The sequence below is a fragment of the Rhyacophila brunnea genome, unplaced genomic scaffold, assembly GCF_057557595.1.
Source record: "Rhyacophila brunnea isolate RB1 unplaced genomic scaffold, BYU_Rbru_1.0 scaffold_13, whole genome shotgun sequence".
NCBI lineage: Eukaryota > Metazoa > Arthropoda > Insecta > Trichoptera > Rhyacophilidae > Rhyacophila > Rhyacophila brunnea.
This window is the reverse complement of record NW_028232785.1, coordinates 8,828,767-8,851,465: the sequence shown is the minus strand read 5'-3', so window position 1 is coordinate 8,851,465 and position 22,699 is coordinate 8,828,767. Positions and strand designations below refer to the sequence as shown.

At 34.7% G+C, this 22,699-nt stretch overlaps 2 protein-coding genes and 1 long non-coding RNA gene across 3 annotated transcripts; 2 read left to right on the top strand and 1 right to left on the bottom strand.

Annotated features, from left to right (window-relative positions):
• Window positions 1-1,016: 1,016 nt before the first annotated feature.
• On the top strand, window positions 1,017-9,207 carry LOC147076366 (uncharacterized). Its single transcript, XM_085940247.1, has 3 exons — window positions 1,017-1,208; window positions 5,925-6,074; window positions 7,550-9,207. Exons 1-3 carry the CDS (start codon window positions 1,059-1,061, stop codon window positions 8,993-8,995), a joined length of 1,746 nt encoding a protein of 581 aa, XP_085796373.1. The 5' UTR covers window positions 1,017-1,058; the 3' UTR covers window positions 8,996-9,207.
• A 1,879-nt stretch (window positions 9,208-11,086) lies between these two features.
• LOC147076365 (uncharacterized) lies at window positions 11,087-11,921 on the bottom strand. The gene is made up of 3 exons (XR_015069291.1): window positions 11,788-11,921; window positions 11,406-11,476; window positions 11,087-11,211 (listed from the first exon to the last, which is right to left on the bottom strand). It is a non-coding gene; the product is annotated as an uncharacterized LOC147076365 (long non-coding RNA).
• Window positions 11,922-15,223: 3,302 nt separating this feature from the next.
• LOC147076364 (uncharacterized) lies at window positions 15,224-21,417 on the top strand. The gene is made up of 3 exons (XM_085940241.1): window positions 15,224-15,464; window positions 17,686-17,835; window positions 19,545-21,417. Exons 1-3 carry the CDS (start codon window positions 15,315-15,317, stop codon window positions 21,267-21,269), a joined length of 2,025 nt encoding a protein of 674 aa, XP_085796367.1. The 5' UTR covers window positions 15,224-15,314; the 3' UTR covers window positions 21,270-21,417.
• Window positions 21,418-22,699: the final 1,282 nt, after the last annotated feature.

The following is a 22,699-nucleotide window of genomic DNA, read 5'->3' as shown; positions in this document are numbered from 1 at the left end:
CACTAGGTTTTGAGCTGCGCCAGCTCGGTATAGGCTGAGTACGTTCCAAAATCCTATTCGTAGTCCATTTTTCGGTCCGGGTCGTCTAGAAGCGGTTGCCATATGTCCGAGGCATTGTGTAGTATTAGTAACCTTTGGTGATTTCACGGGAGAGAGTGGTTAACCCTCTGCCCAACCCCCAACCTGGAGGGCCAGGTCTGTTGGTCCGCGGGAGATATTTTATTTTTCTCCTACCCTTGATTAGGGCATTCTCCTATCCGCCACCTGGAGACGCGCTCTCTAGGGGTTACAGACTCCCTAGGGGTATAGACTACTATATTTTTAATTATATAATATGAATGTATACAATAGTAAATTCTATATCGATAACATAATTGATATTGTTAATTTTAGTTACTTAACTATTTCTAATAAATATTTTTTTAATTTGTACAAAACACAATATTTATTTTTTCTCCAAGAAATATAATGACAGGACGCCTTTTGCAATTTCCTCATGCGCTATTGCAATATAACTTTCGAAACCCCCTAAAATCATATATATGCTAATTCCAAAAGTCCCTAAAACTGTAGTTAAGTTTGAAAGGCCTTTAAAATGAAAATCATTTGATTTATAATATATTCTCATCGTAAAATATGCAAAAAGAAAGTAAAGGATACTAAATAATATTATACTCTCTTTAGTATATGTATAAATCAAATAATAAATACTTACATAAAGTTCACGCATTCAATAGATATGACTTTTTTTTCATTTTTCTCAGAACTGTAAAAGTCGTTTAAGGGGCATTTAAAACTAAACGCTTCATAATAATCTGAAATTAAAATATAAATCTATTAAAATAATTAATATCAATAACTGTCCTTATTTCAACCTGCTGCTTGACAATATGGAAAAGCAAACAATTGGACGTCTGATTGGCAACACTGTACAGAATTAATGTCTATGGCCATAGATAATAATATAAGTTCAATGCCAAACAGAAAACTAAAATAGCAGGTGACGTCACATCAATTTATCTACAACGTCGGTACCTAGTGCAGACTAATCACCAATAATGGAGGTAAAACGCGAACCGAAAGATAGTGAATCAGGCGAGGAAGTTCAGAGTTGGTCTGATCTAGCGATCAAAACATCGAACAGCCCGGAAGCCAGCCCTTACCCGTTGAAGCAAGAGATTGTTGTCGATGCCATCTTTATGTTTGAGGTTAGTTTTCAGAACTTATTTTACGTGTATTTTAGACCGTTAGATACAATCGTGCATCGTGAAAGTATAATGTAGAATTTGCTCAATATTTATTAAAATTAGGTAGGTACCCATCTTTGTTTCTACGTTCTATATTCAGCTACGCGATAAGTAAAATGGGATAATTCCTAACCTAACAACACGTGTTTAAAATTTCATCTTATATCATCTCTGCACGCTAGAAAATTAAACATTGTTGAGGCTCACCCAGAAGGTAACCCACTTCTTATTATTTTTGTGTTCCCCAATTTTTATGAAGTTCGACTGTAGAAAGGAAATAGGACGTAACCCTCAGTTTTTTCTGCACCTGCGACGGTTTCTGAATTAGTACAACCATTTTTTCTTCTTCTATTCGTATGCGTTCCTATACCATTCATCCGATTGCAATGAAACTTTGGTAAGTTGTCGTGCGCATGTCCACGAAGATTTCTGAACTAGAAAATCGTCTTCTTCTATTCGTAGATTAGTATACCATTCATCCGATTGCGATGAAACTTTTGTCAATTGTTGTGCGCACACCGAATGTTTTTAAATAATTAGTATTATATAATATACAAAGTTCGTTGTTTGTTTGTTCCATCTAATTTTAATTTTTTTTTACTACATGTTAATAACATTAATGACGTTTGCTTATTTTGGATTCGATTTTCATTCAGTGTTCTTTTGTTTGACCTTTACTTCTATTAGAATTATTTTCATATTGCCATATTGTCATCATCATCATCATCAGCCTGAATCTATCCACTGCTGGATGAAGGCCTCTTCAAGTTGCTTCCACTTCTCTCGGTCCTGTACATTGCGTTGCCACGTACTTCCGCAGAACTTTATCATTTCATCGATCCAGCGGCCTCTAGGTCTACCTTGTGGACGTTTTGTACTTCTTGGATACCACTGGATGACTAGATTTGTCCAACGATTGTCTCTTCTTCGAGCTATGTGTCCAGCCCATCTCCATTTAAGGCTTTTAATAAACTCTATTACATCGCAAACCCTTGTCTGCTTCCTTATCCACTCATTCCTCTTTTTGTCCTTTCGCGTTATGCCCAGCATGCACCTCTCCATACCACGTTGTGCTACTCTAAGTTTCTGGATCTCTCTTTTACTTAGGGTCCATGTTTCACACGCATATGTCATCACGGGAAGCACACACTGGTTGAACACTTTGCGCTTTAGGCACAGTGGAAGGTCACTTTTGAAGACATTATTCAGGCGGCCAAAAGCACTCCAGCCTAGCTTTACTCTGCGAACAATTTCATCAAATATACATCCATCTATAGATACTTGTTGTCCCAGATAGATGTAGCTTTTCACCTGTTCGAGCTGAGTGCCATTGATGAGGATCTCTTTTTGGCCTGCAAAGCAGTTGAACATGACTTTCGTCTTTGTTACATTTATTTTCAAACCTACTTTGTTGCTTACTTCAGCGAGTTCCTGCATTCTGCTTTGGAGGTCTTCTGAGTCTTGCGAGAAAATTACTATGTCATCGGCAAAGTGCAGATGATTCAGGTATTATCCATTTATGGGGATCCCTTTGTCATTCCAGTCAAGTTGCCTGAATAAGTCTTCAAGGGTAGCTGTAAATAGTTTAGGTGAGACTGTATCACCTTGTCGGACTCCTTTGCTGATAGGAAATCTGCGCGATGGTTTATGGAGATTTACAGATGCTGTTGCGGTACTGTATATATTATTGAAAATATTTATATAGCGTCCAGGGATTCCTTGTTTTCTGAGTGCGTCGAGTATTGAACATTTCTTTATCGAATCAAACGCCTTCTCATAGTCTATAAAACCCATGCATAGTGGCAGTTTGTATTCCTGGTACCGCTCTATGATTTCTCTGACGACTTGGATATGGTCCATAGTGCTGTATCCTCCTCTAAATCCGGCTTGTTCTCTCGGTTGGTTCTCGTCTAGTACATTTTGCAGACGGTTTGAGAGAATTTTTGTGAACGTCTTGTAGAGAATAGGGAGTAGACTTATTGGACGATAATTTGCTAGGTCTTCTCTGTCACCTTTTTTGTGAAGAATGACAATGCTGGCATTTTTCCATACCTCTGGGACATCCTCTTTGCATATGCAGGCTGTGAACAATTGTGCAAGTACTTCATTTGCATCCTTTCCTGCTTTTTTGAGGATATCTATCGTTAAACCGTCTTCCCCGGGGGCTTTCCCACTTTTCATGTAATTTAAAGCATGAGCTATGGCCTCAATGATGTATACTGATGCCAATAGGTATACTTCTAAAAAATGTTGAGACGCCACTGTCCAAGAAAGTCAGCAAATCCTATCTCTAGCCTCCGCGTGGCGTCCCCCGGGCAATGCAGATAATGTGCTGTATAACGCAACATAATATTTGTAGCTAATAGAGAAGGGTGCAAGGCGAAACTCTGGCGCCTTAAAACGAGAGACCTTTGGCTACGGGAAGGATCACCCAGACAGAAAAACCACACACCAACCCGTCTGGACAGCGTGGTGTGTTATGTCCAAAACCTTCATATGAAAACAAAAACTTCTAGAACCCGGCCCTCATTCTCCGGAGGCCAACCTGATACTGATCACGGCAGCGATCAGCGAAGGAAGGCAGAGGGTGCTAACAATCCCCGGAGACCCGGAAAAGGCTGCCAACAGATGACCATTGCTACATATAACGCAAGAACATTGTCCAGCGATGCCAAACTTGTAGAGTTTCAAGAAGAGCTCCGGAATATCCACTGGGATGTTGTCGGACTCAGCGAAGTAAGGCGTAAAGGTGAGAGTATTATTACTTTACAAAGCGGACATGTGCTGTACTCCAAAGGAACCGATGAAGGACGCACGAGCGGTGTTGGATTTGTTGTCAACAAAGCCTGGAGGGACCGCATAGTCGAGTTCAACTGCATTTCTGACAGGGTCGCAAGCGTGATACTTAAAATCAATGCTAGGTACCGGATTCAGATTTTGCAAGTATATGCTCCGACACAGAGCTATCCTGATGAAAAAGTGAAAGAGTTTTACGAGGAAATAACATCCTTGAAAAATAAAAGTAAATGCCACTTCAACATCATAATGGGAGATTTCAATGCACGTATTGGATCATACCAAAGAGATGACGTAGCGGTCGGACATTTCGGACATGGCTCAAGGGATGGTAGAGGGGACATGCTTGTGGAGTTTGCTGAAACCAACAATCTTCACATTATGAATTCCTTTTTTCAACATAAAACTACACGTAAATGGACGTGGAGAAGCCCGACAGGAAGGACCAGCGAAATCGATTACATCCTCACTGACAGAAAATATACATTTTTAAACTGTAAGGTGATCAATCAGTTTAACACCGGCAGTGATCACCGAATGGTGAGATGTAAGATAAGATTGAACGTCAAATCAGAAAGATCCAAACTGCAGAAGAAGTCAAATGCTCGCGTATACCTACAGAACAATACTGAATTCCAAAATGAACTCAAAAATGCACTATCGGCTTTCTTAGATGAGAACGAAACCGTTTCCCTATCCAACGCGGAGGATATAACGAATATTATTCTACAATGTGCAGAAAAAACAGGCGTAAAAAGCTCAGAAGTTACACCTTCCACCAAGCTTTCGAAGGCAACATTGAATCTTATGGAGCAAAGAAGGAAAACCAAGAGCGATAGACAGGCACAAAACGATATGGAGTTTTCATCACTTTGCAAAACCCTCCGAAGGAAGATTAGAGAAGACCTTCGTAAATTCAATGTAAACCTCATACAAGCAATTGTGAAAGCAGGCAGAAGTTTAAACAAAAACAAGCAATGCTTGTCGATAGGAAAACGTCAAATCACAGCACTAAAAGCAAAAGATGGTTCTATCGTCAGAAATTGGGAACACTTGTTAAGCCGAGTTGAAGAGTTCTACAGCGATCTCTACAGTGATGACACTGACAATACGACTATAGACTTAGATCTTCAGAGAAATGGAAATTCGGAAGACCATACTCCCGAAATTACATCCTGGGAAGCCATATTGTATTACACAGATATTTTAATATTTAAAAAAATAATTAAGTACCTCTTATTATTTTTTAAATATCTAAGATACATAATATAACCTCAAAGTGACCCTGTGCGAAGCCGGGTAATTCAGCTAGTAATAAATAAAATATTATTATGGCTTCAAATTTTTGGTAAGTATATATGCAAATTAGCAAGTATTTTATTAAAAACAACAAGTAAAAAATGATTATTGGTATGTTTAAAAATAATATCTATGGAAGTATTTAAGTAAGCATAGAGAATTATTTAAATAATTATTGGTAAGTATGCAGTATGCATATCAATTTGTCAGAATAAAATCTAATTTGCACAGAGTTTTTTCGTTTACAGAAATAACTTATTTAGCAGCTTCCGTATTATGTTAAATTTAGTGGGTTAGTATTTTTATGTCCGGCCCTCCAGAATGGATTGTGTCTTGGCTATTACTATTAGAATAGTTTTTTTTTTTCTTTATTATTTCATCCCTTTTTATGTTTTATAAGTATTATATATTTTTATAAACATCAATTTTTGTAAATAAAAATAAATGTGAATTACTTGAAATCAATTTGATTTATTTGAGCGGTAGTAGACGATGGGGGAGGCCTTAATCCATCAGTGGATTTAAATCTGTTGAGGAAGATCGCGATATTGTTACATATTATTATTATTTATTTATTTTTAGAACCCTGCAACTAAAAGTAATATAAAATCTGAGACTGACAATGAAGGTGGAGATAACAAAGAGATGTTTGTTGAAAACCAAATGCACCCGGACATTTATGACGATTCGAAACCCGGGTGCTCATATGGACAATACACGCCGATAGATCAGGTTCGTTTGTATATCGTCGTTGCACATCATTTTATTCCAGTGTGCTCTTCACTTGATCAGTGGACATTAGACATTTTAACATTGAGCCACAGACAGTATGTACCTACAAGTTGTTAGAGAGCTGTGATTAATAATATTAATCCCTCCACTGATTTCGACCGTAAAGCGTCAATGACATTGAGCTACTTTACGAGCTGCTTGTTGGTAAATTTACAATCTGCCTGTAAAGTCGACCAGTGTCATCATTGAACAAGCTAACAAGCAGATTGTAAACAATCTACAGAGAAAAGTTAAAGGTTGGTTAACTTTACACGCTACACGCTGGCGTTTGGGCCTACTGCCTCTGCGCAGTAGAGCGTGGTAGCGACCTCCCGGTAAAAACGAACTACGTTTTTTCAAAATAGTCGCTAGCTTGTTGGCTTCTCAGCGAATGGAAAGTTTTGTGTTTCATCATCACAATCGCAGTAGCTGAATCGCCGCTTTTAAATTCGCCAGCAAACAGCTCGTAAAGTATCTCAATGTAATTGACGCATTACATGACTGACTGACAACATAATAAAAAGCGCAGAAACAAAACCACACAAAGGTTTCCATTACAACGTTTTAAACGAAAGTATCTATAGTACGACAATATCTTCTTGGTGACAATATCTACGTGACGGAAGGCGCTGTTGGTTTTCGACTTATGGAAGGAGGTTGTTAGTTTATAATGGAAGTGCGCTTAAAAATGGGAGGAGCATGTTAGTTCACAGTTTTAACACGTCGCCATGAAGATGTTATCATAGAGTACCAATCAATACTTATTATCGGATCATTATTAAGAATTGATATTCGTTTAATAACTATTTCTTTTGTTCAACGAAAAATTTACAAGATATACGAATGTAACATTCTAATTTTATTATTGAACATGCATAATTTTGAAAACACTTCTGATACTGCAGTTAACAGTAAGTGAGTTTTCGTGGCCAATAATAAAAAATGTCGCAATTAAGTATGGTAGTTGTACCACAGTCTAGTATGCGCACGGGCGGAAACCTAAGAGATGCAGGTTCAATTCCTACCGGCTGACTTACTATTTCAAAAAAAAAAAATCTATTTGTTATAATTTGTATTTTTTATTTATATTTATTATTTATAAGTGTTTAATTATTATTTTAAATTATGTATGTTCGATATTAGTCGATGCTTAGGAGATAATGGTAATTAATGTCGATACTCTCATACAATGATGTAACAAGAATCAGACTAAAACGTCAATCGTGGATGCATGCAGTATTGTGTCACGTGGAATGATTTACCAATCACACCGATGAGACTTATATGATGATTTTCGTGGCTTGGTTTCGATGTATATTTTTCTTTTCGAATCAAATACTTTATTATTTCTGTCTCCATACGAACATAAAAGACTGAATTATTTATCATTATTTTACGCAATTGGTTGGAATAAAACAAAATGTATTGTTTTTTAGACTTCTACTCAGCGCCACATTAAGTGTGAGAGTCCCTTGCCCATCGTGATTTTTGACAAAATTATGAAAGGGAGTAATCTCACCATGGATTCCAAATCTGCAGTCCAAGTTGAGAAAACACAGCATCCCAAGATGACTATAGATGTACTAAAGATAAAACAAGAAATACAGTCCACGTATTTGCCGAAGGTGGTTCAGATTAAACTGAGCAAAGTGATATGTTATCCGCGTAATTTTGTTTGTAGTGTTTGTTACTCTATATTCGAATCTTTGAGTTCGCTAAAAGAACACATTGTTTTCTGTATGAAATCAATCTTAGATCACAAAACAAATAGTGCACGTACTGGCGAAAAACAACATCAATGCGATGTATGCTCAATATCATTTTCGTCGTTGTACAAATTAAAAATGCATAAAATGACACATACTGGTGAAAGACCATATCATTGCGATATATGTTCAAAAAAATATTCACTGCCCAGCACTCTAAGAATGCATAAAATGACACATACTGGTGAAAAACCATATCAATGCAAACTGTGCTTATCAAAATTCTCCCAGCGTAGCTATTTAAAAACGCATCAAAATACACACACTGGAGAAAAACCATATCAATGTGACCTCTGTTCATCAAAATTTTCTAAGATGAACTACTTAACAAAACATAAAAAGAGACATACTGATGAAAAACCATATCAATGCAAAGTGTGCTCATCTAAATTCTCCCAACTTAGCCGCCTAACAACGCATAATATGATACATACTGGTACCAAGCCATATGAGTGTGATGCTTGCCCTTCTAAATTTTTATTTCTCAGGTCTCTGAAAATACATAAAATTAAACATTCTGGTGACAAACCATTTCATTGCGACGTTTGCTTATACAAATTTTGGAGGCTCGACCAATTAAAAACGCATAAAATGACACATACTGGTGAAAGACCATATCATTGTGAAGTGTGCTCAAAGAAATTTTCGCGGCGCAACCATCTCAAAAAGCATAAAATGTTACATACTGGTGAAAAACCATTTCAATGTGAAGAATGCTCATCACAATTTTCACAGCTCAGGTCTCTGAAAGAGCATAAAATGAAACATACCGGTGAAAAACCATATCTATGCGATGTTTGCTCTAAGAAATTTTCGCAGCTGGGCGCTCTAAAATCGCATAAAATGATACATACTGGTGAAAAGCCGTATCAATGCGATGTATGCTCTACTAAATTTTCGCATTCCACCAATTTAAGAATGCATAAACTTTCTCATACTAGTGAAAAACCATATCAATGCGATGTTTGCTTATCTAAATTTTCGCATCTCAGGTATCTAAAAAAGCATAAACTAACTCATACTAGTGAAAAACCGCATCAATGCGAAGTATGCTCGAAGAAATTTTCGCGTCTCAACTATTTAAAACAGCATAAAAAGACACATACCTACAGCTGAAAAACCATGTCAATGCGATGTTTGCTCAAGTAAATTTTCTATGACGAAATATTTGAAAAAGCATTAATTGACACATTCTGTTTACTAGCTATATGAATGTAATTTTTTTCTTCTAAATTTTTGGCGATCACATGAAAAATTATGAAATCACATACTATTGAAAAACAATATGATTGCAAAGTTTGCTCGTGTAAATTTTCACAGCCTTGGTGCTTAGGAAATAAAATAAAAAATATCAGTGTAAAGGAACCATATACAATGCAATGTATGCTCATCTACATTTTAGCCGCTCAATACTCTACAAACACACAAAATGACATTGACTGGTAAAAGCAGTGGAGCACTCAGGATTTAACATTGGGGGGGGGCCAAGAAGGAGAATGTAAATTAGTCCCATAGGCTCTTTTTCTTCTTCACAGCCTAATTTATCGTTTATTGGTCTTTTGTCTATTGCACCCGGTGTACCTACAACATGGTCCCCACATCCTGAAACGGGCCCTCAGGCTAGGATATTTGGCGGGCCCCCTACCTACCACTTAGATTAAAGGCAGTGTGAAACACTACTTTAACGTTTTTCAAATTGTGTTTTAGTTCAAATTAAGGGTACTTATACAGTGAATTATTGGCGATTTTTAATACATTTACTTTAATAATGGAGCTGCCGAGTATCGACACATAATAAAAAAAATATTGCACAATTATATAAGTAATTGAAAATGCTCATGGCCATGAAGTATAATAGCGCCGCAGGCGACTTTTTTTACTATTTAAGCTAATTTTTATTATTGTAAGTTAATTTTATTAGTATATTTTTCTTTGTAATATATTAGTGATCTGTTAAACAAATACATTATCTAACTTTCTTATTCTTTTTTTGATCATATCCGCTCCTCAGTTCGTTCATGTTCCTAAACAGCATATTATAACACCTCTATGAATCCATGTCGCTCGACAATGTTCTATCAAAATTCCATGTCCTTTAACCATCATGTAGTTCTCCTGTATAAGTACACTATTTGGATGGTATTTAGCGAACTTCCTGGACGCCAGAATCCGGTTTGCCCGAAGAATAGGCAAGTCAGGTAAGAAGCTGCATGGTACATTCACTTATATCTTCAAACTTTAACTTTATTATCGTATTTTCATCAATATTTATATTATAACACGATCATTAAATATTATCACTTTGGATGAAAGATTTATTATTTTTAATATCTATCATTGAATCCACATAGGTGCCATTGAAGGATCTATAAACTGGATCAATTACAGAATATTGATATTTTGGGTTAACTACTTTATTGGCTAAAGAAGATTTTTTCTTTAAATGCTTATGTCGATTGTCTATTTTTTCACTATTATGTGTGTTTGTTTTTTGATAAGAATTTTTATAAACCAAAAAATCATGTATTTAAAAGGAATATATTGTGAAACTATTGATTGCTAAAGATAAATAAATTACGCATTATGCACACAAAGATAAGAGTAAATAGCGCTTTTTTAATAAAGATTTTCTGAACCGAAAAAGGAGAGTCCGCCAGGAAGATGACGGTTCCCCGGGTCCTGGACGCAGAGCACGTGAGTGCATCTCAGGTCACAATAGAGTACAATATTGGATACAGTACAAACAATGAAATGAAAGAAAAACAATGTGATATCCATAAATGATACGATTTTATTAGAAAAATAATACAATAATCATAATAATATAATGGTGATTGGAAAATTATATTTATTTAAATTAAAAATATAGTACATATAATTATGTATAGTACAAATTAGCGCACTTCAGGGAATAGGTTTAGGGACAACCGTTCTTTGCTTTAGAAGTAGCTCTGTGTTTACTCGGTGTGTTGTTGAAGCTAATGGTGAAGAGTTTCTTGGATGTCCTTGTATCGATGATAATAATGATGGCTAAGTGACTTTCATACCAAATCATAGGGTTTGCAAGTCTGATTTTCTATGACTATGAAGTATTCCAATCACAGTGAATATTATCTTGCCTATAAGTTTGCATGTACAATGAGCAAACAATTTCATGTCCATGTCCACAGTGGTCAAAGATCCTCACAGTTTACATGCTTGATGTCCTGTGAAGGCAAACACACCACTGTGAAGATTAATGCGGCCCATCGACTTGTAATCAGTATTTTACAACAGCTGACTGAGTGATGCATATCGTTCTTCGTCTTCTTTGAATCATAACATGTATTGGCCTGAAAGAGGAAATCGGTGAGGTTGAAGCTGGTAAAAAAAGTCATCTGTGTAGATGTAAAAGAGCAGTTGTTGGGAAGCCAAAGTAATATTACAGCGCTGGCATTGAGATTGAATTGTATCATATCTTCACCAGATAGGTAGAATTCACTTCCCCACAAGGGGAATAATTTATAGAGCAATTGGAGTCCAGCACCCAAGAATCCATATATGGCCATGAACTGAACTCTTCAGCTCAGCATCATTCATCTTATTAGGCTCAGCGTACTGAAACAATAGAAAATACAATATTATGGATTAATCGATACGTTTATTCCTATTTTTTATGTATTTAACACCAGGAATAAAAATACTACCTAAAGGCTAATAGTATTAATCACTAGGTATATTAAGTAAGTATATTATTTTGTACATCGAATCCTCAATATAGAGATCACAAAGCCCTTTCATCACAAACTGTATCAATTTAATTGGTACTTAATTGTTTTTTAGCAGTGCATGCACTTGCCTAATAAAAAAGATAAGTTTGATATTATTTATGACTAAATGATAAAGTAATATAATATGAGCATTGATACCTTATGGTTTCATAAGCCAGGGTAGGATCCTGGATTGTGATTTTGGAGGATGTATCTCAGCCTCTAGCAGTGAGTAAAGTTCACTGGTTCTCCAGGATAAAGTCATCATCTGGCCCCAGGACATGAATGTGAACATCATTACTATCGTCAGGGTTGTATCCTCCACCAGCATCGACATCATTATCATTCAAAATATCACCAATATGCTAGCCATTCAAGGATTCGTCTAAATGTAAACAAAAAACATAACCTCAATAAATTAGATATACTAGCTAATGTCAAAATATATCACTCAAGACCTGAGTTACAGATGTGTGTACCGAATTTTGAATCTATGATTATAATATTTTACAAAAGTGTAAAAATAATTTAAAGTATACGGAATATTACTATGGTTCATAGTGAAACTAAATACATCATTGGTTTTTAATAGAAATACATATTTAATTAAAAGCACTTACTTGTCAGAGTAGACTTTTTAGCCGCCATTTTTGTCTTCTGCGAATATCCATCACTTCAAAGTCAAAATAACAATTTATTGTTAAACTACATGGGCTAGTGTTTTGATCTAGTGGTAGAAAAATATACTATCGATACCATTGTATTCAAATGCGGTTCAAGTATCCATTCAAATCAGTAGTAAAAAATATTTAAAATACGTCCACATATGTGTACCTCAGGACGCTAGAGAATAATATCTCCCTACCTGATTGAGGGCTGAAGTCAAAAAACGGGGTAACCCACGGCATGTAATATTTTTTCTTAACTACTTTTATTGACTAAAGAAGATTTTTCTTTAAATAAGTACTTCAAACATTTTAATTAAACATATTTTAGTTGATTACAGTAGGTAATACCAAAAAATAAATTCCACATTCACCCACTTTAATGTAGAAAAACAAAACAAATCACAAGATGGCCGCCGTTAGTGTTAGAACAGAGCGGTAGAGCGTATAACCGTAGGTATATTATAGACAGGTGTGTCTTTTTTGGGAATTACATACACGGTTATACGTTTGAGTTTCACGCACCGCTACCCGCGCGCTCATCTGGCCTTGCACTTCGATATTCTAAGGAGCATTCAAAGCCGACTCAAGTACAAGCCAAGGCATTCGGAAAATTATCGACAACGAGTGGTCCTACCTTTCCTGCCCCTCCCTTTGCTGTATATGGTTGACCAATCATTATTCTATAGAGTGCCTATACTGACGTGGCTGTCGTGTTCACTTGTTGGAGCATGTTTATTGAATTCGTTAAAAGGTGAATCTTGAGATCTTGGAGTTTATGTGATATGATGGTTTTGTGTTTATTAATAATTTCAAGTGATGATAAACGTAAGTAAACTTCTTCTGTGTATAATATCATAATACAGTAAGAAGCTTGCTAAATGCAGTCAGTTCTAAACGACAATAACAAATAACTTATATATATACTCTTCAGTCTACACTTTAGAATATTAAACGTCGCTTGTAAGTACATTATTAATAGTATGATAAAAAAATATATAAAATTATTTTAGAGTTAGTACGTTTTTACTAAAAATACTTTTTTAACGTGTGGATTTTCCAAATGGCAAACCTTGTCACGCAGATTTGATTATCAAACAAACATTTTATAAATGTTGTTAAATCTTTTGTATTTTCAGCCATTATCATAATTAGTAATACATATTAGTAGAGAGGAAGACGTTGATATGCTCGAACAATTATAAATAAATATGTTTACGCCAGTTTAAGGTCATGTTTACGAAAAAGCGTTTCGTAACTATCACTCAATTCACCTTAATGTTGAAAGCTAAGTATTATAATTTAATATTCGAAACGAGAAAGGTCTTATAATTATTTGGTTTTGTTTTCAAATCAATATGTCAGACAATCTCAATCAAATAAAAAACAAATATTTTTTAAATATAAGTAAGTAAGTACCTACCTACTATATAAAATAGTAAGTACTCAAAAATGCTTCAAAATGAAAATGTTCGCGTGCCATAGCTTCGTTATGCGTCTAGTAAAGTATTAATTTTTAATGCCTGCCGACGAAGAATTTTATATTTATTTGATAGTAATATAGACATTTTATGCTTTCATACACAGTCGAGGTGTAAAGGGAGAAACGAAGGAATTCGCTGGGCGAGCGCTGTTTCTGAATGCATATCCTCGAAGGAAACGTCAACGTCCATCTTTGGCATTGACTGAAAATAAAATGAATTTGATTTTCCAAATTTCCGAAAATAAGTTTTATCAAGTTGCTGATGGAATACTTTTAAAAAAGTATATATAAAAAGCACAAGTATTAATCGCACCTGAAGCAGATTCATAAAATTTACTATATTCATGGTTTTGTGAACTCTTTCAGCGGAACAACGTAGCCTCCCACAAGTCTAAAAGCGTAAGGATGGAACCAGGCACTTATTCTCGTCTGCACCAATTCATAATAATAATAATTTATGAAGAACTGAATTTTTTGGAAATCTGAATTAGAATAATATACCTACATGACGTCTATACAATATTACACAATTACCACTAGGTACTTACTTAATTATTAATAAGTACTCAATAGGTACTTCATAAAACGACATTTTTCGTGTCGTATTCGAAAAATATAATATCTCACTGTGAAATAAAATATAAATTATATTATTTAGAAAAACACTAACTGAGAGAGTATATCACAACCTATTTCTTTTATTCAAACGAATAATTCACAAGATTTAAGAATATATCATTCTGATTATTGAACATTATATTATTTAGAAAAACACTAACTGAGAGAGTATATCACAACCAATAGAAAAAACTTTTTTGAAAAAAGTAAGCCAACCAAAAAATTATTAGCAAGTACAAGAAGTTGCTTAAAAAAATATTGGAGAAATTCCTAGACGTCGGTTAGTAATCGTTGTAATAGTAAAATAACTACCTACTTTGATTTAATAAACAAAAATCGATTGCCGAAGTAACATGATTTCGAAGAGCGCTGAGTGGTAGGTATTTAATAGCCAATAGCTTAAATATTTGTCGTCATTAGTATGTCTTCCATAGCATAATGGCTGAATGCGACTAGTTTGGGGCGTTTACCCGTTGGAGATGCCGGGTTCGATTCCCGACCGGTTGGCTAACTTTTTTCAAAAAAGTTTTTTCTATTGGTTGTGATATACTCTCTCAGTTAGTGTTTTTCTAAATAATATAATGTTCAATAATCAGAATGATATATTCTTAAATCTTGTGAATTATTCGTTTGAATAAAAGAAATAGTTAATTTAAAATATAAATATATTAAAATAATTAATGTCTATAATTAGCATACACACTTTTTACTTTTAAACACAAATCATGTCCCTATTTCAACCTGCTGCTTTACAATATGAAAAATAACAAACATTTTGACGTCTGGCGGGCAATACTGTGCAGAATTATTGACAATGGCCATAGATAATAATATACGTTCAATGCCAATCAGAAAACGTAGGTGACGTCACTTATCATTTTATCTGCAACGTCGGTACATAGTGAAACTAATCACATATAATGGAGGTAAAACGCGAACCGAAAGATAGTGAATCAGGCGAGGAAGGTCAGAGTTGGTCTGATCTAGCGATCAAAACATCGAACAGCCCGGAAGCCAGCCCTTACCCGTTGAAGCAAGAGATTGTTGTCGATGCCATCTTTATGTTTGAGGTTAGTTTTTCAGAACTTATTTTACGGTCTTCAGACCGTTAGATACAATGATGCCTCGTGAAATTATACCTTATTTAGAATTTGCTCAATATTTATTAAAATTAGGTAGGTACCTATCTTTGTTTTGACTCCGTATTATATTCAGCAACGCGATAAGTAAAATGGGATAATTCCTAACCTAACATAACACGTGTTTAAATTTTCATCCTACATTATCTCTACACGCTCGAAAATTAAACATTGTTGAAGCTCAGCCAGACGGCAACCCGCTTCTTTTTAGTTTTGTGTTTCCCAATTGTTATTAAATTCGACTGTAGTGAGGAAACATGACGTAACCCTCAGTTTTTTAAAAATGGTTTTATTTTATAGTAACATTGGCCACGAATAAAAACCGGTTGTGTCCAAATGACGTAAGTTGAAAAAGCTGGTTGATTATCTAAACTTAGAAGGCATTTAAAAAAAAAGATGGAAGTGAAGTGGGAAGAACGAACATTTTTGTTGGGTTTTCTTTAATTAACTCAATAATTAACATCAGATTAAGAATAACGAAAACAAATTATTGATTATCATGCACTTCACGTTTATGTATATTTTGTATTTTAACTTTGACCGAAAACCACAACAAAAACCGTTTTTGTGTCATCTGTAAAATTTAATTTGTGTGGATTACATCCATCCTATTTCCTTTCTAGAGTCGAATGCAAAGACCTTAGTTGTAATTCACAATCACAATAACGTCCTCTCCCATTATAACTAGTACTTTCTGAATTAGTACAACCATCTTCTTCTTCTATTCTATCTTCTTCTATTCGTATGAGTGCTTATACCATTCATCTGATTGCGATGAAATTTTGACCAGTTGTTGTGCGCACGCCCGCGAAGGTTTCTGAATTAGTACAACCATCTTCTTCTTCTTCTTCTATGCGTATGCATCCGTATACCATTCATCTGATTGCAATGAAATTTTGATCAAGTGTTGTCCTCATGCCCGCAAAGGTTTCTGAATTGATACAACTATTTTGTTTTTCTTCTATTCGTATGCGTGCTTATACCATGCATCCGATTGCGATGAAATGTTGACCAGTTGTTGTGCACACGCTGCGAAGGTTTCTGAATTATTACAAACATCTTCTTCTATTCGTATGCGTTCCTATACCGATCATCGGATTGCAATGAAACTTTGGTGAGTTATCATGCGCATGCCCACGAATATTTCTGAATTATTACAACCATCTTCTTCTTCTGCTATTCGTATCTGTTCCTATACCGTACATCCGATTGCGATTAAACTTTTGTCAGTTGTTGTGCGCACACCTGTGACGGTTTCTGAATTAGTACAACCATCTTTTTCTTCTTCTAATCGTATGCGTTCCTATACCATTCATCCGATCGCAATGAAACTTTGGTAAGTTGTCGTGCGCATGTCCACAAAGTTTTCCAAACAAGAAAATCATAATCTACTTCTATTCGCATCCTATACCATTCATCCGATTGCGATGATCAGTTGTTGTGCGCACACCGAAGGTTTAGGAATTAGTATTATATACAATACAGAGTTTGTTGTTTGTTTGTTCCATCCAATTTTGTTTATTTTTTACTACATGTTAATACCATTAATAACGTTTGCATATTTTATATTTGATTTTAATTTAGTGGTCTCTTGTTTGACCTTTACTTCTATTAGAATTATTTTCATATTGCCATATTGTATTACACAGATATTTTAATATCTAGTATTTAGTATTTAGTATTTTGTTAAAAACAGCAAGTAAAAATGATTATTGCTAGGTATAAAAATAATCTCTATTGAAGTATTTAAATAAGCATAGGGAATTATTTAAATAATTATTGGTAAGTATACAGTATGCATATCAATTTGTTTTTTATTATCAGAAATAACTTATTTAGCAGCTTCAGTATTATGTTAAATTTAGTAGGATAGTATTTTATGTCCGGCCCTCCAGAACGGATTGCGCCTTGGCTGTTACTATTAGAATAGTATTTATTTTTTTATTTATTATTTCATCCCTTATTATGTTTTATAAGTATAATATATTTTTGTAAATAAAAATAAATGTTAAAAACTTATTATTAATTATTTGAAATCAATTTGATTTATTTGAGCGGTAATAGACGATTGGGGAGGCCTTAGTCCATCAGTGGAGTAAATCTGTTGCGGAAGATCGCTATATTGTTACATAATATTATTATTTATTTTTAGAACCCTGCAACTAAAAGTAATATAAAATCCGAGACTGACAATGAAGGTGGAGGTAACAATGAGATGTTTGTTGAAAACCAAATGCGCCCGGACATTTATGACGATTCGAAACCCGGATGCTCATATGGGCAACACACGACGATAGATCAGGTTCGTTTGTATATCGTCTTGCATGCCATTTTATTCCATGTGCTCTTCACTTGATGATCAGTGGAGATTGGACATTTTAACATTGAGCCACAGACAGTATGTACCTACAAGTTGTTAGAGAGCTGTGATTAATATTATTAATCCCTCCACTGATTTGGACCGTAAAGCGTCAATGACATTGAGCTACTTTACGAGCTGCTTGTTGGCGAGTTTACAATCTGCCTGTAAAGTATACCAGTGTCATCATTGAACAAGCTAACAAGCAGATAGTAAATAATCTACAGAGAAAAGTTGAAAGCCGGTCAACTTTACACGCTACAAGCTGGCGTTTGGGTCTACTGCCTTTGCGCAGTAGAGCATGGTAGCGACCTCCCGGTAAAAACGAACTACGATTTGTCAAATTAGTCGCTAGCTTGTTGGCTTCTCAGCGAATGGAAAGTTTTCTGTGTCATCATCATAATTGCAGTAGCTGAATCGCCGCTTTTAAATTCGCCAGCAAACAGCTCGTAAAGTATCTCAATGTAATTGACGCATTTCATGACTGACTGACAACATAATAAAAAGCGCAGAAACAAAACCACACAAAGGTTTCCATTACAACGTTTTAAACGAAAGTATCTATAGTACGACAATATCTTCTTGGTGACAATATCTACGTGACGGAAGGCGCTGTTGGTTTTCGACTTATGGGAGGAGGTTGTTAGTTTATAATGGAAGTGCGCTTAAAAATGGGAGGAGCATGTTAGTTCACAGTTTTAACACGTAACCATGAAAATGTTATCATAGAGTACCAATCAATACTTATTATCGGATCATTATTAAGAATTGATATTCGTTTAATAACTATTTTTTTTGTTCAACGAAAAATTTACAAGATTTACGAATCTACCATTCTAATTTTATTATTGAACATGCATAATTTTGAAAATACTTCTCGGAAAATATAATGCAACCTATAGAAATGTTTTGGTAACGAACCTGCATATCTTGGGTTTTGCGCCCGTGCGCATAGTTCACTATGCTACAGCTGCCATACTTCCTCGTTAATTGCGAAAGTTTTTGGCTATTAGCCCTTAATATTCTCTGAAGCGCTCTCCGATCTCCGAAGGCGATCAGCGTTAGTATTTTAAATCAATGTAGATACTTTTTCATTACTTACCGATGTCAAGGACCACTCCAAAATGTTCTGTTGTAACTTACTTGAACTTGCTAATAATTTTTATCATTTCTTTTATTACACGGATTATTCACAATATTTAAAAATGTAACATTCTAATTATTGAACATACATAATTTTGAAAACACTTCCTACCGGCTGACTTACTTTTTCAAAAAAAAAATCTGTTGGTTATATTTTTATTTATATTTATTATTTATAAATGTTTAATTATTATTTTAAATTATGTATGTTCGATATTAGTTGTCGCAGTAATGGTAATTTATGTCGATACTCTCATGCAATGCTGTAACAAGAATCAGACCAAAACGTCCATCGTGGATGCATGCAGTATTGTGTCACGTGGAATGATTTACCGATCACACCGATAAGACTTATATTATGATTTTTGTGGTTTGGTTTCGATATGTATTTTTCTTTTCGAATCAAATACTTTCATATTTCTTATCTCCAGACAACACATAATATACTGAATTATTTATCATTATTTTACGCAATTGGATAGAATAAAACAAAATGTATTGTTTTTTAGACTTCTACTCAGCGCCACATTAAGTGTGAGAGTCCCTTGCCCATCGTGATTTTCGACAGAACTATGAAAGGGCGTAATCTCACAGTCGATTCCAAATCTGCATTCCAAGTTGAGAAAACACAGCATCCCAAGATAACTATAGATGAACGAAACATTAAACAAGAAATACAGTCCACGTATTTGCCGAAGGTGGTTCAGATTAAACTGAGTAAAGTGATATGTTATCCTCGTAATTTTGTTTGTAGTGTATGTTACTCTATATTCGAATCTTTGAGTTCGCTAAAAGAACACATTGTTTTCTGTATGAAATCAATCTTAGATCACAAAACAAATAACAGTGCACGTACTGCTAAAAAACAACATCAATGCGATGTATGCTCAAAATCATTTTCATCGTTATGCAAATTAAAAATGCATAAAATGACACATACCGGTGAAAAACCATATCAATGTGATGTGTGCTCTTTTAAATCCTCTGGTGCCAGTCGTCTAAAAGCTCATAAAAGGAGGCATACTGGTGAAAGACCATATCAATGCGATATATGTTCAACAAAATTTTCACATCCGAACACTCTTAAAGTGCATAAAATGACACATACTGGTGAAAAACCATTTCAATGCAAACTGTGTTCATCAAAATTCTCCCAGCGTAGCTTATTAAAAACGCATCAAAATACTCACACTGGAGAAAAACCGCATCAATGTGACCTCTGTTCATCAAAATTTTCTAGCATGGACTATTTAACAAAACATAAAAAGAGACATACTAATGAAAAACCATATCAATGCGATATATGTTCAACAAAATTTTCACTGCCCGGCACTCTAAGAAAGCATAAAATGACACATACTGTTGAAAAACCATATCAATGCAAACTGTGCTTATCAAAATTCTCCCTGCGTAGCTATTTAAAAGCACACCAAAATACTCACACCGGAGAGAAACCATATGAATGTGACCTGTGTTCATCAAAATTTTCTAAAATGAGCTATTTAACAAAACATAAAAAGAGACATACTTTAACGCATTATGTGATACATACTGATAACAAGCCATATGAGTGTGATGCTTGCTGTTCTAAATTTGTCTTACTCAGGTCTCTGAAAATACATAAAATGAAACACACTGGTGACAAACCATTTACTTGCGACGTTTGCTTATCCAAATTTTGGAGGATCGACCAACTAAAAACGCATAAAATGACACATACTGGTGAAAGACCATATCATTGCGAAGTGTGCTCAAAGAAATTTTTGCGGCTCAACCATCTAAAAAAGCATAAAATGACACACACTGGTGAAAAACCATATCAATGTGAAGAATGCTCATCAAAATTTTTGGAGCTCAAGTCTCTAAAAGTTCATAAAAGGACACATACCGGTGAAAAACCATATCTATGCGATGTTTGTTCTAAGAAATTTTCGCAGCTGGGCGCTCTAAACACGCATAAAATGATACATACTGGTGAAAAGCCGTATCAATGCGATGTTTGCTTAACAAAATTTTTGCATCCCACCAATTTAAGAATGCATAAACTTTCTCATACTAGTGAAAAACCATATCAATGCGATGTTTGCGTATCTAAATTTTCGCATCTCAGGTATCTAAAAAAGCATAAACTCACTCATACTAGTGAAAAACCGCATCAATGCGAAGTATGCTCGAAGAAATTTTCGCGTCTCAACTATTTAAAAAAGCATAAAAAGACACATACCTACTGCTGAAAAACCATGTCAATGCGATGTTTGCTCAAGTAAATTTTCTATGACAAAATATTTGAAAAAGCATAAATTGACACATTCTGTTGACTAGCCATATGAATGTAATTGTCCTCTTCTAAATTTTTCAAAATGCCATCTCCCGTGTTGTGTACCCCCAGTTACTTGAAGCTGTCGACGCTCTCGATGTTTTGTCTATCACTAGTCAGAGGAAAATGTCAATTTGCTTGAAAACAATACTCATTGGGATGTCTCTCCCGTCCGAATGCAATTATCAAGATGTACATCTGGTGGGTCTGTTTCTATCATCTGTGAGTCAGTTCGATAAATATTTCATTTCAAAATAATTAAAGGCAAATTTATAAATATGACAAAATATCCTACGTGAGCTACCGAAAATGCAGCCGGTAGCTCACGAGCGACCGTTTGGCGAACACTGATTTAAAGTTACTATAAAAACGACATTCACATTTTTTTTCCTGTAGCGACAGCTTCCCGTGATAGCATGTGACGTTGTAAAATTGAATTTATCATTGACACATAATCTCCTATATATTATTATCCTAAGAGATTTTGGAAAATACGTCAACTTTTTTTATTTAAATACACTTTGTTAATTATTAAAGGAATTCATTTCAATTTTTGAAGTCTCGAATCCACTTCCATTTGAATCCGGCACAATCTGATAAAACTCGACACAATCACAGATAAAATCATTTTTAAATCGCGTTTTATATCTGTCACCATACATTTTCGCATCTTGCCGTCCGTCTACCGCAAATTAATTATATTGTAGCTTAATTCTTTCTATGTAACCGATATTTCAGAAATCTGAATTAATATTCCGCAAAACTATTCAAATCTGTAAGCAGCACATTGGCGTATTCTTGAGTTTTAACACAAAATAAATACATATTTCCTCACTAATTACTACGAAAATATAATCTAAAACCATGTCACTGCTTTTTATCTGTCTAACTAATAGACTTAGATTGTCATTTGTTTTCTTTCGAAAAACAAATTCATTTTACATCTCAGAATTCAAATTTAGAATTTGCAGAATTAATCGAAAAAATGTGACATTTCTATTAGCATTTTTTTTAAATACTTTTTTGTGGCTGTTCACGAACACTTTTTTATTGAATAATTACCTAGGCTACTAATTTCCATAGATTACAATATAGTCATATTAAGTTGCCATTGCAAACAATGAAATAAATTAATACGAATTGTAATAGTTAACAAAAATTGTGATATTGTATAATAGCAACCTATTTTTACCAACCTTATCATCATCAATCTGGACCTATCCACTGCTGGAAGAAGGCCTCCTCAGCCTTATTCTACTCCTTACTTACACATGAAATATTATATTTATCGAAATCAGTATTATTATACTTTATACCTATCTATATAATGCCATTATTATCGCGAGC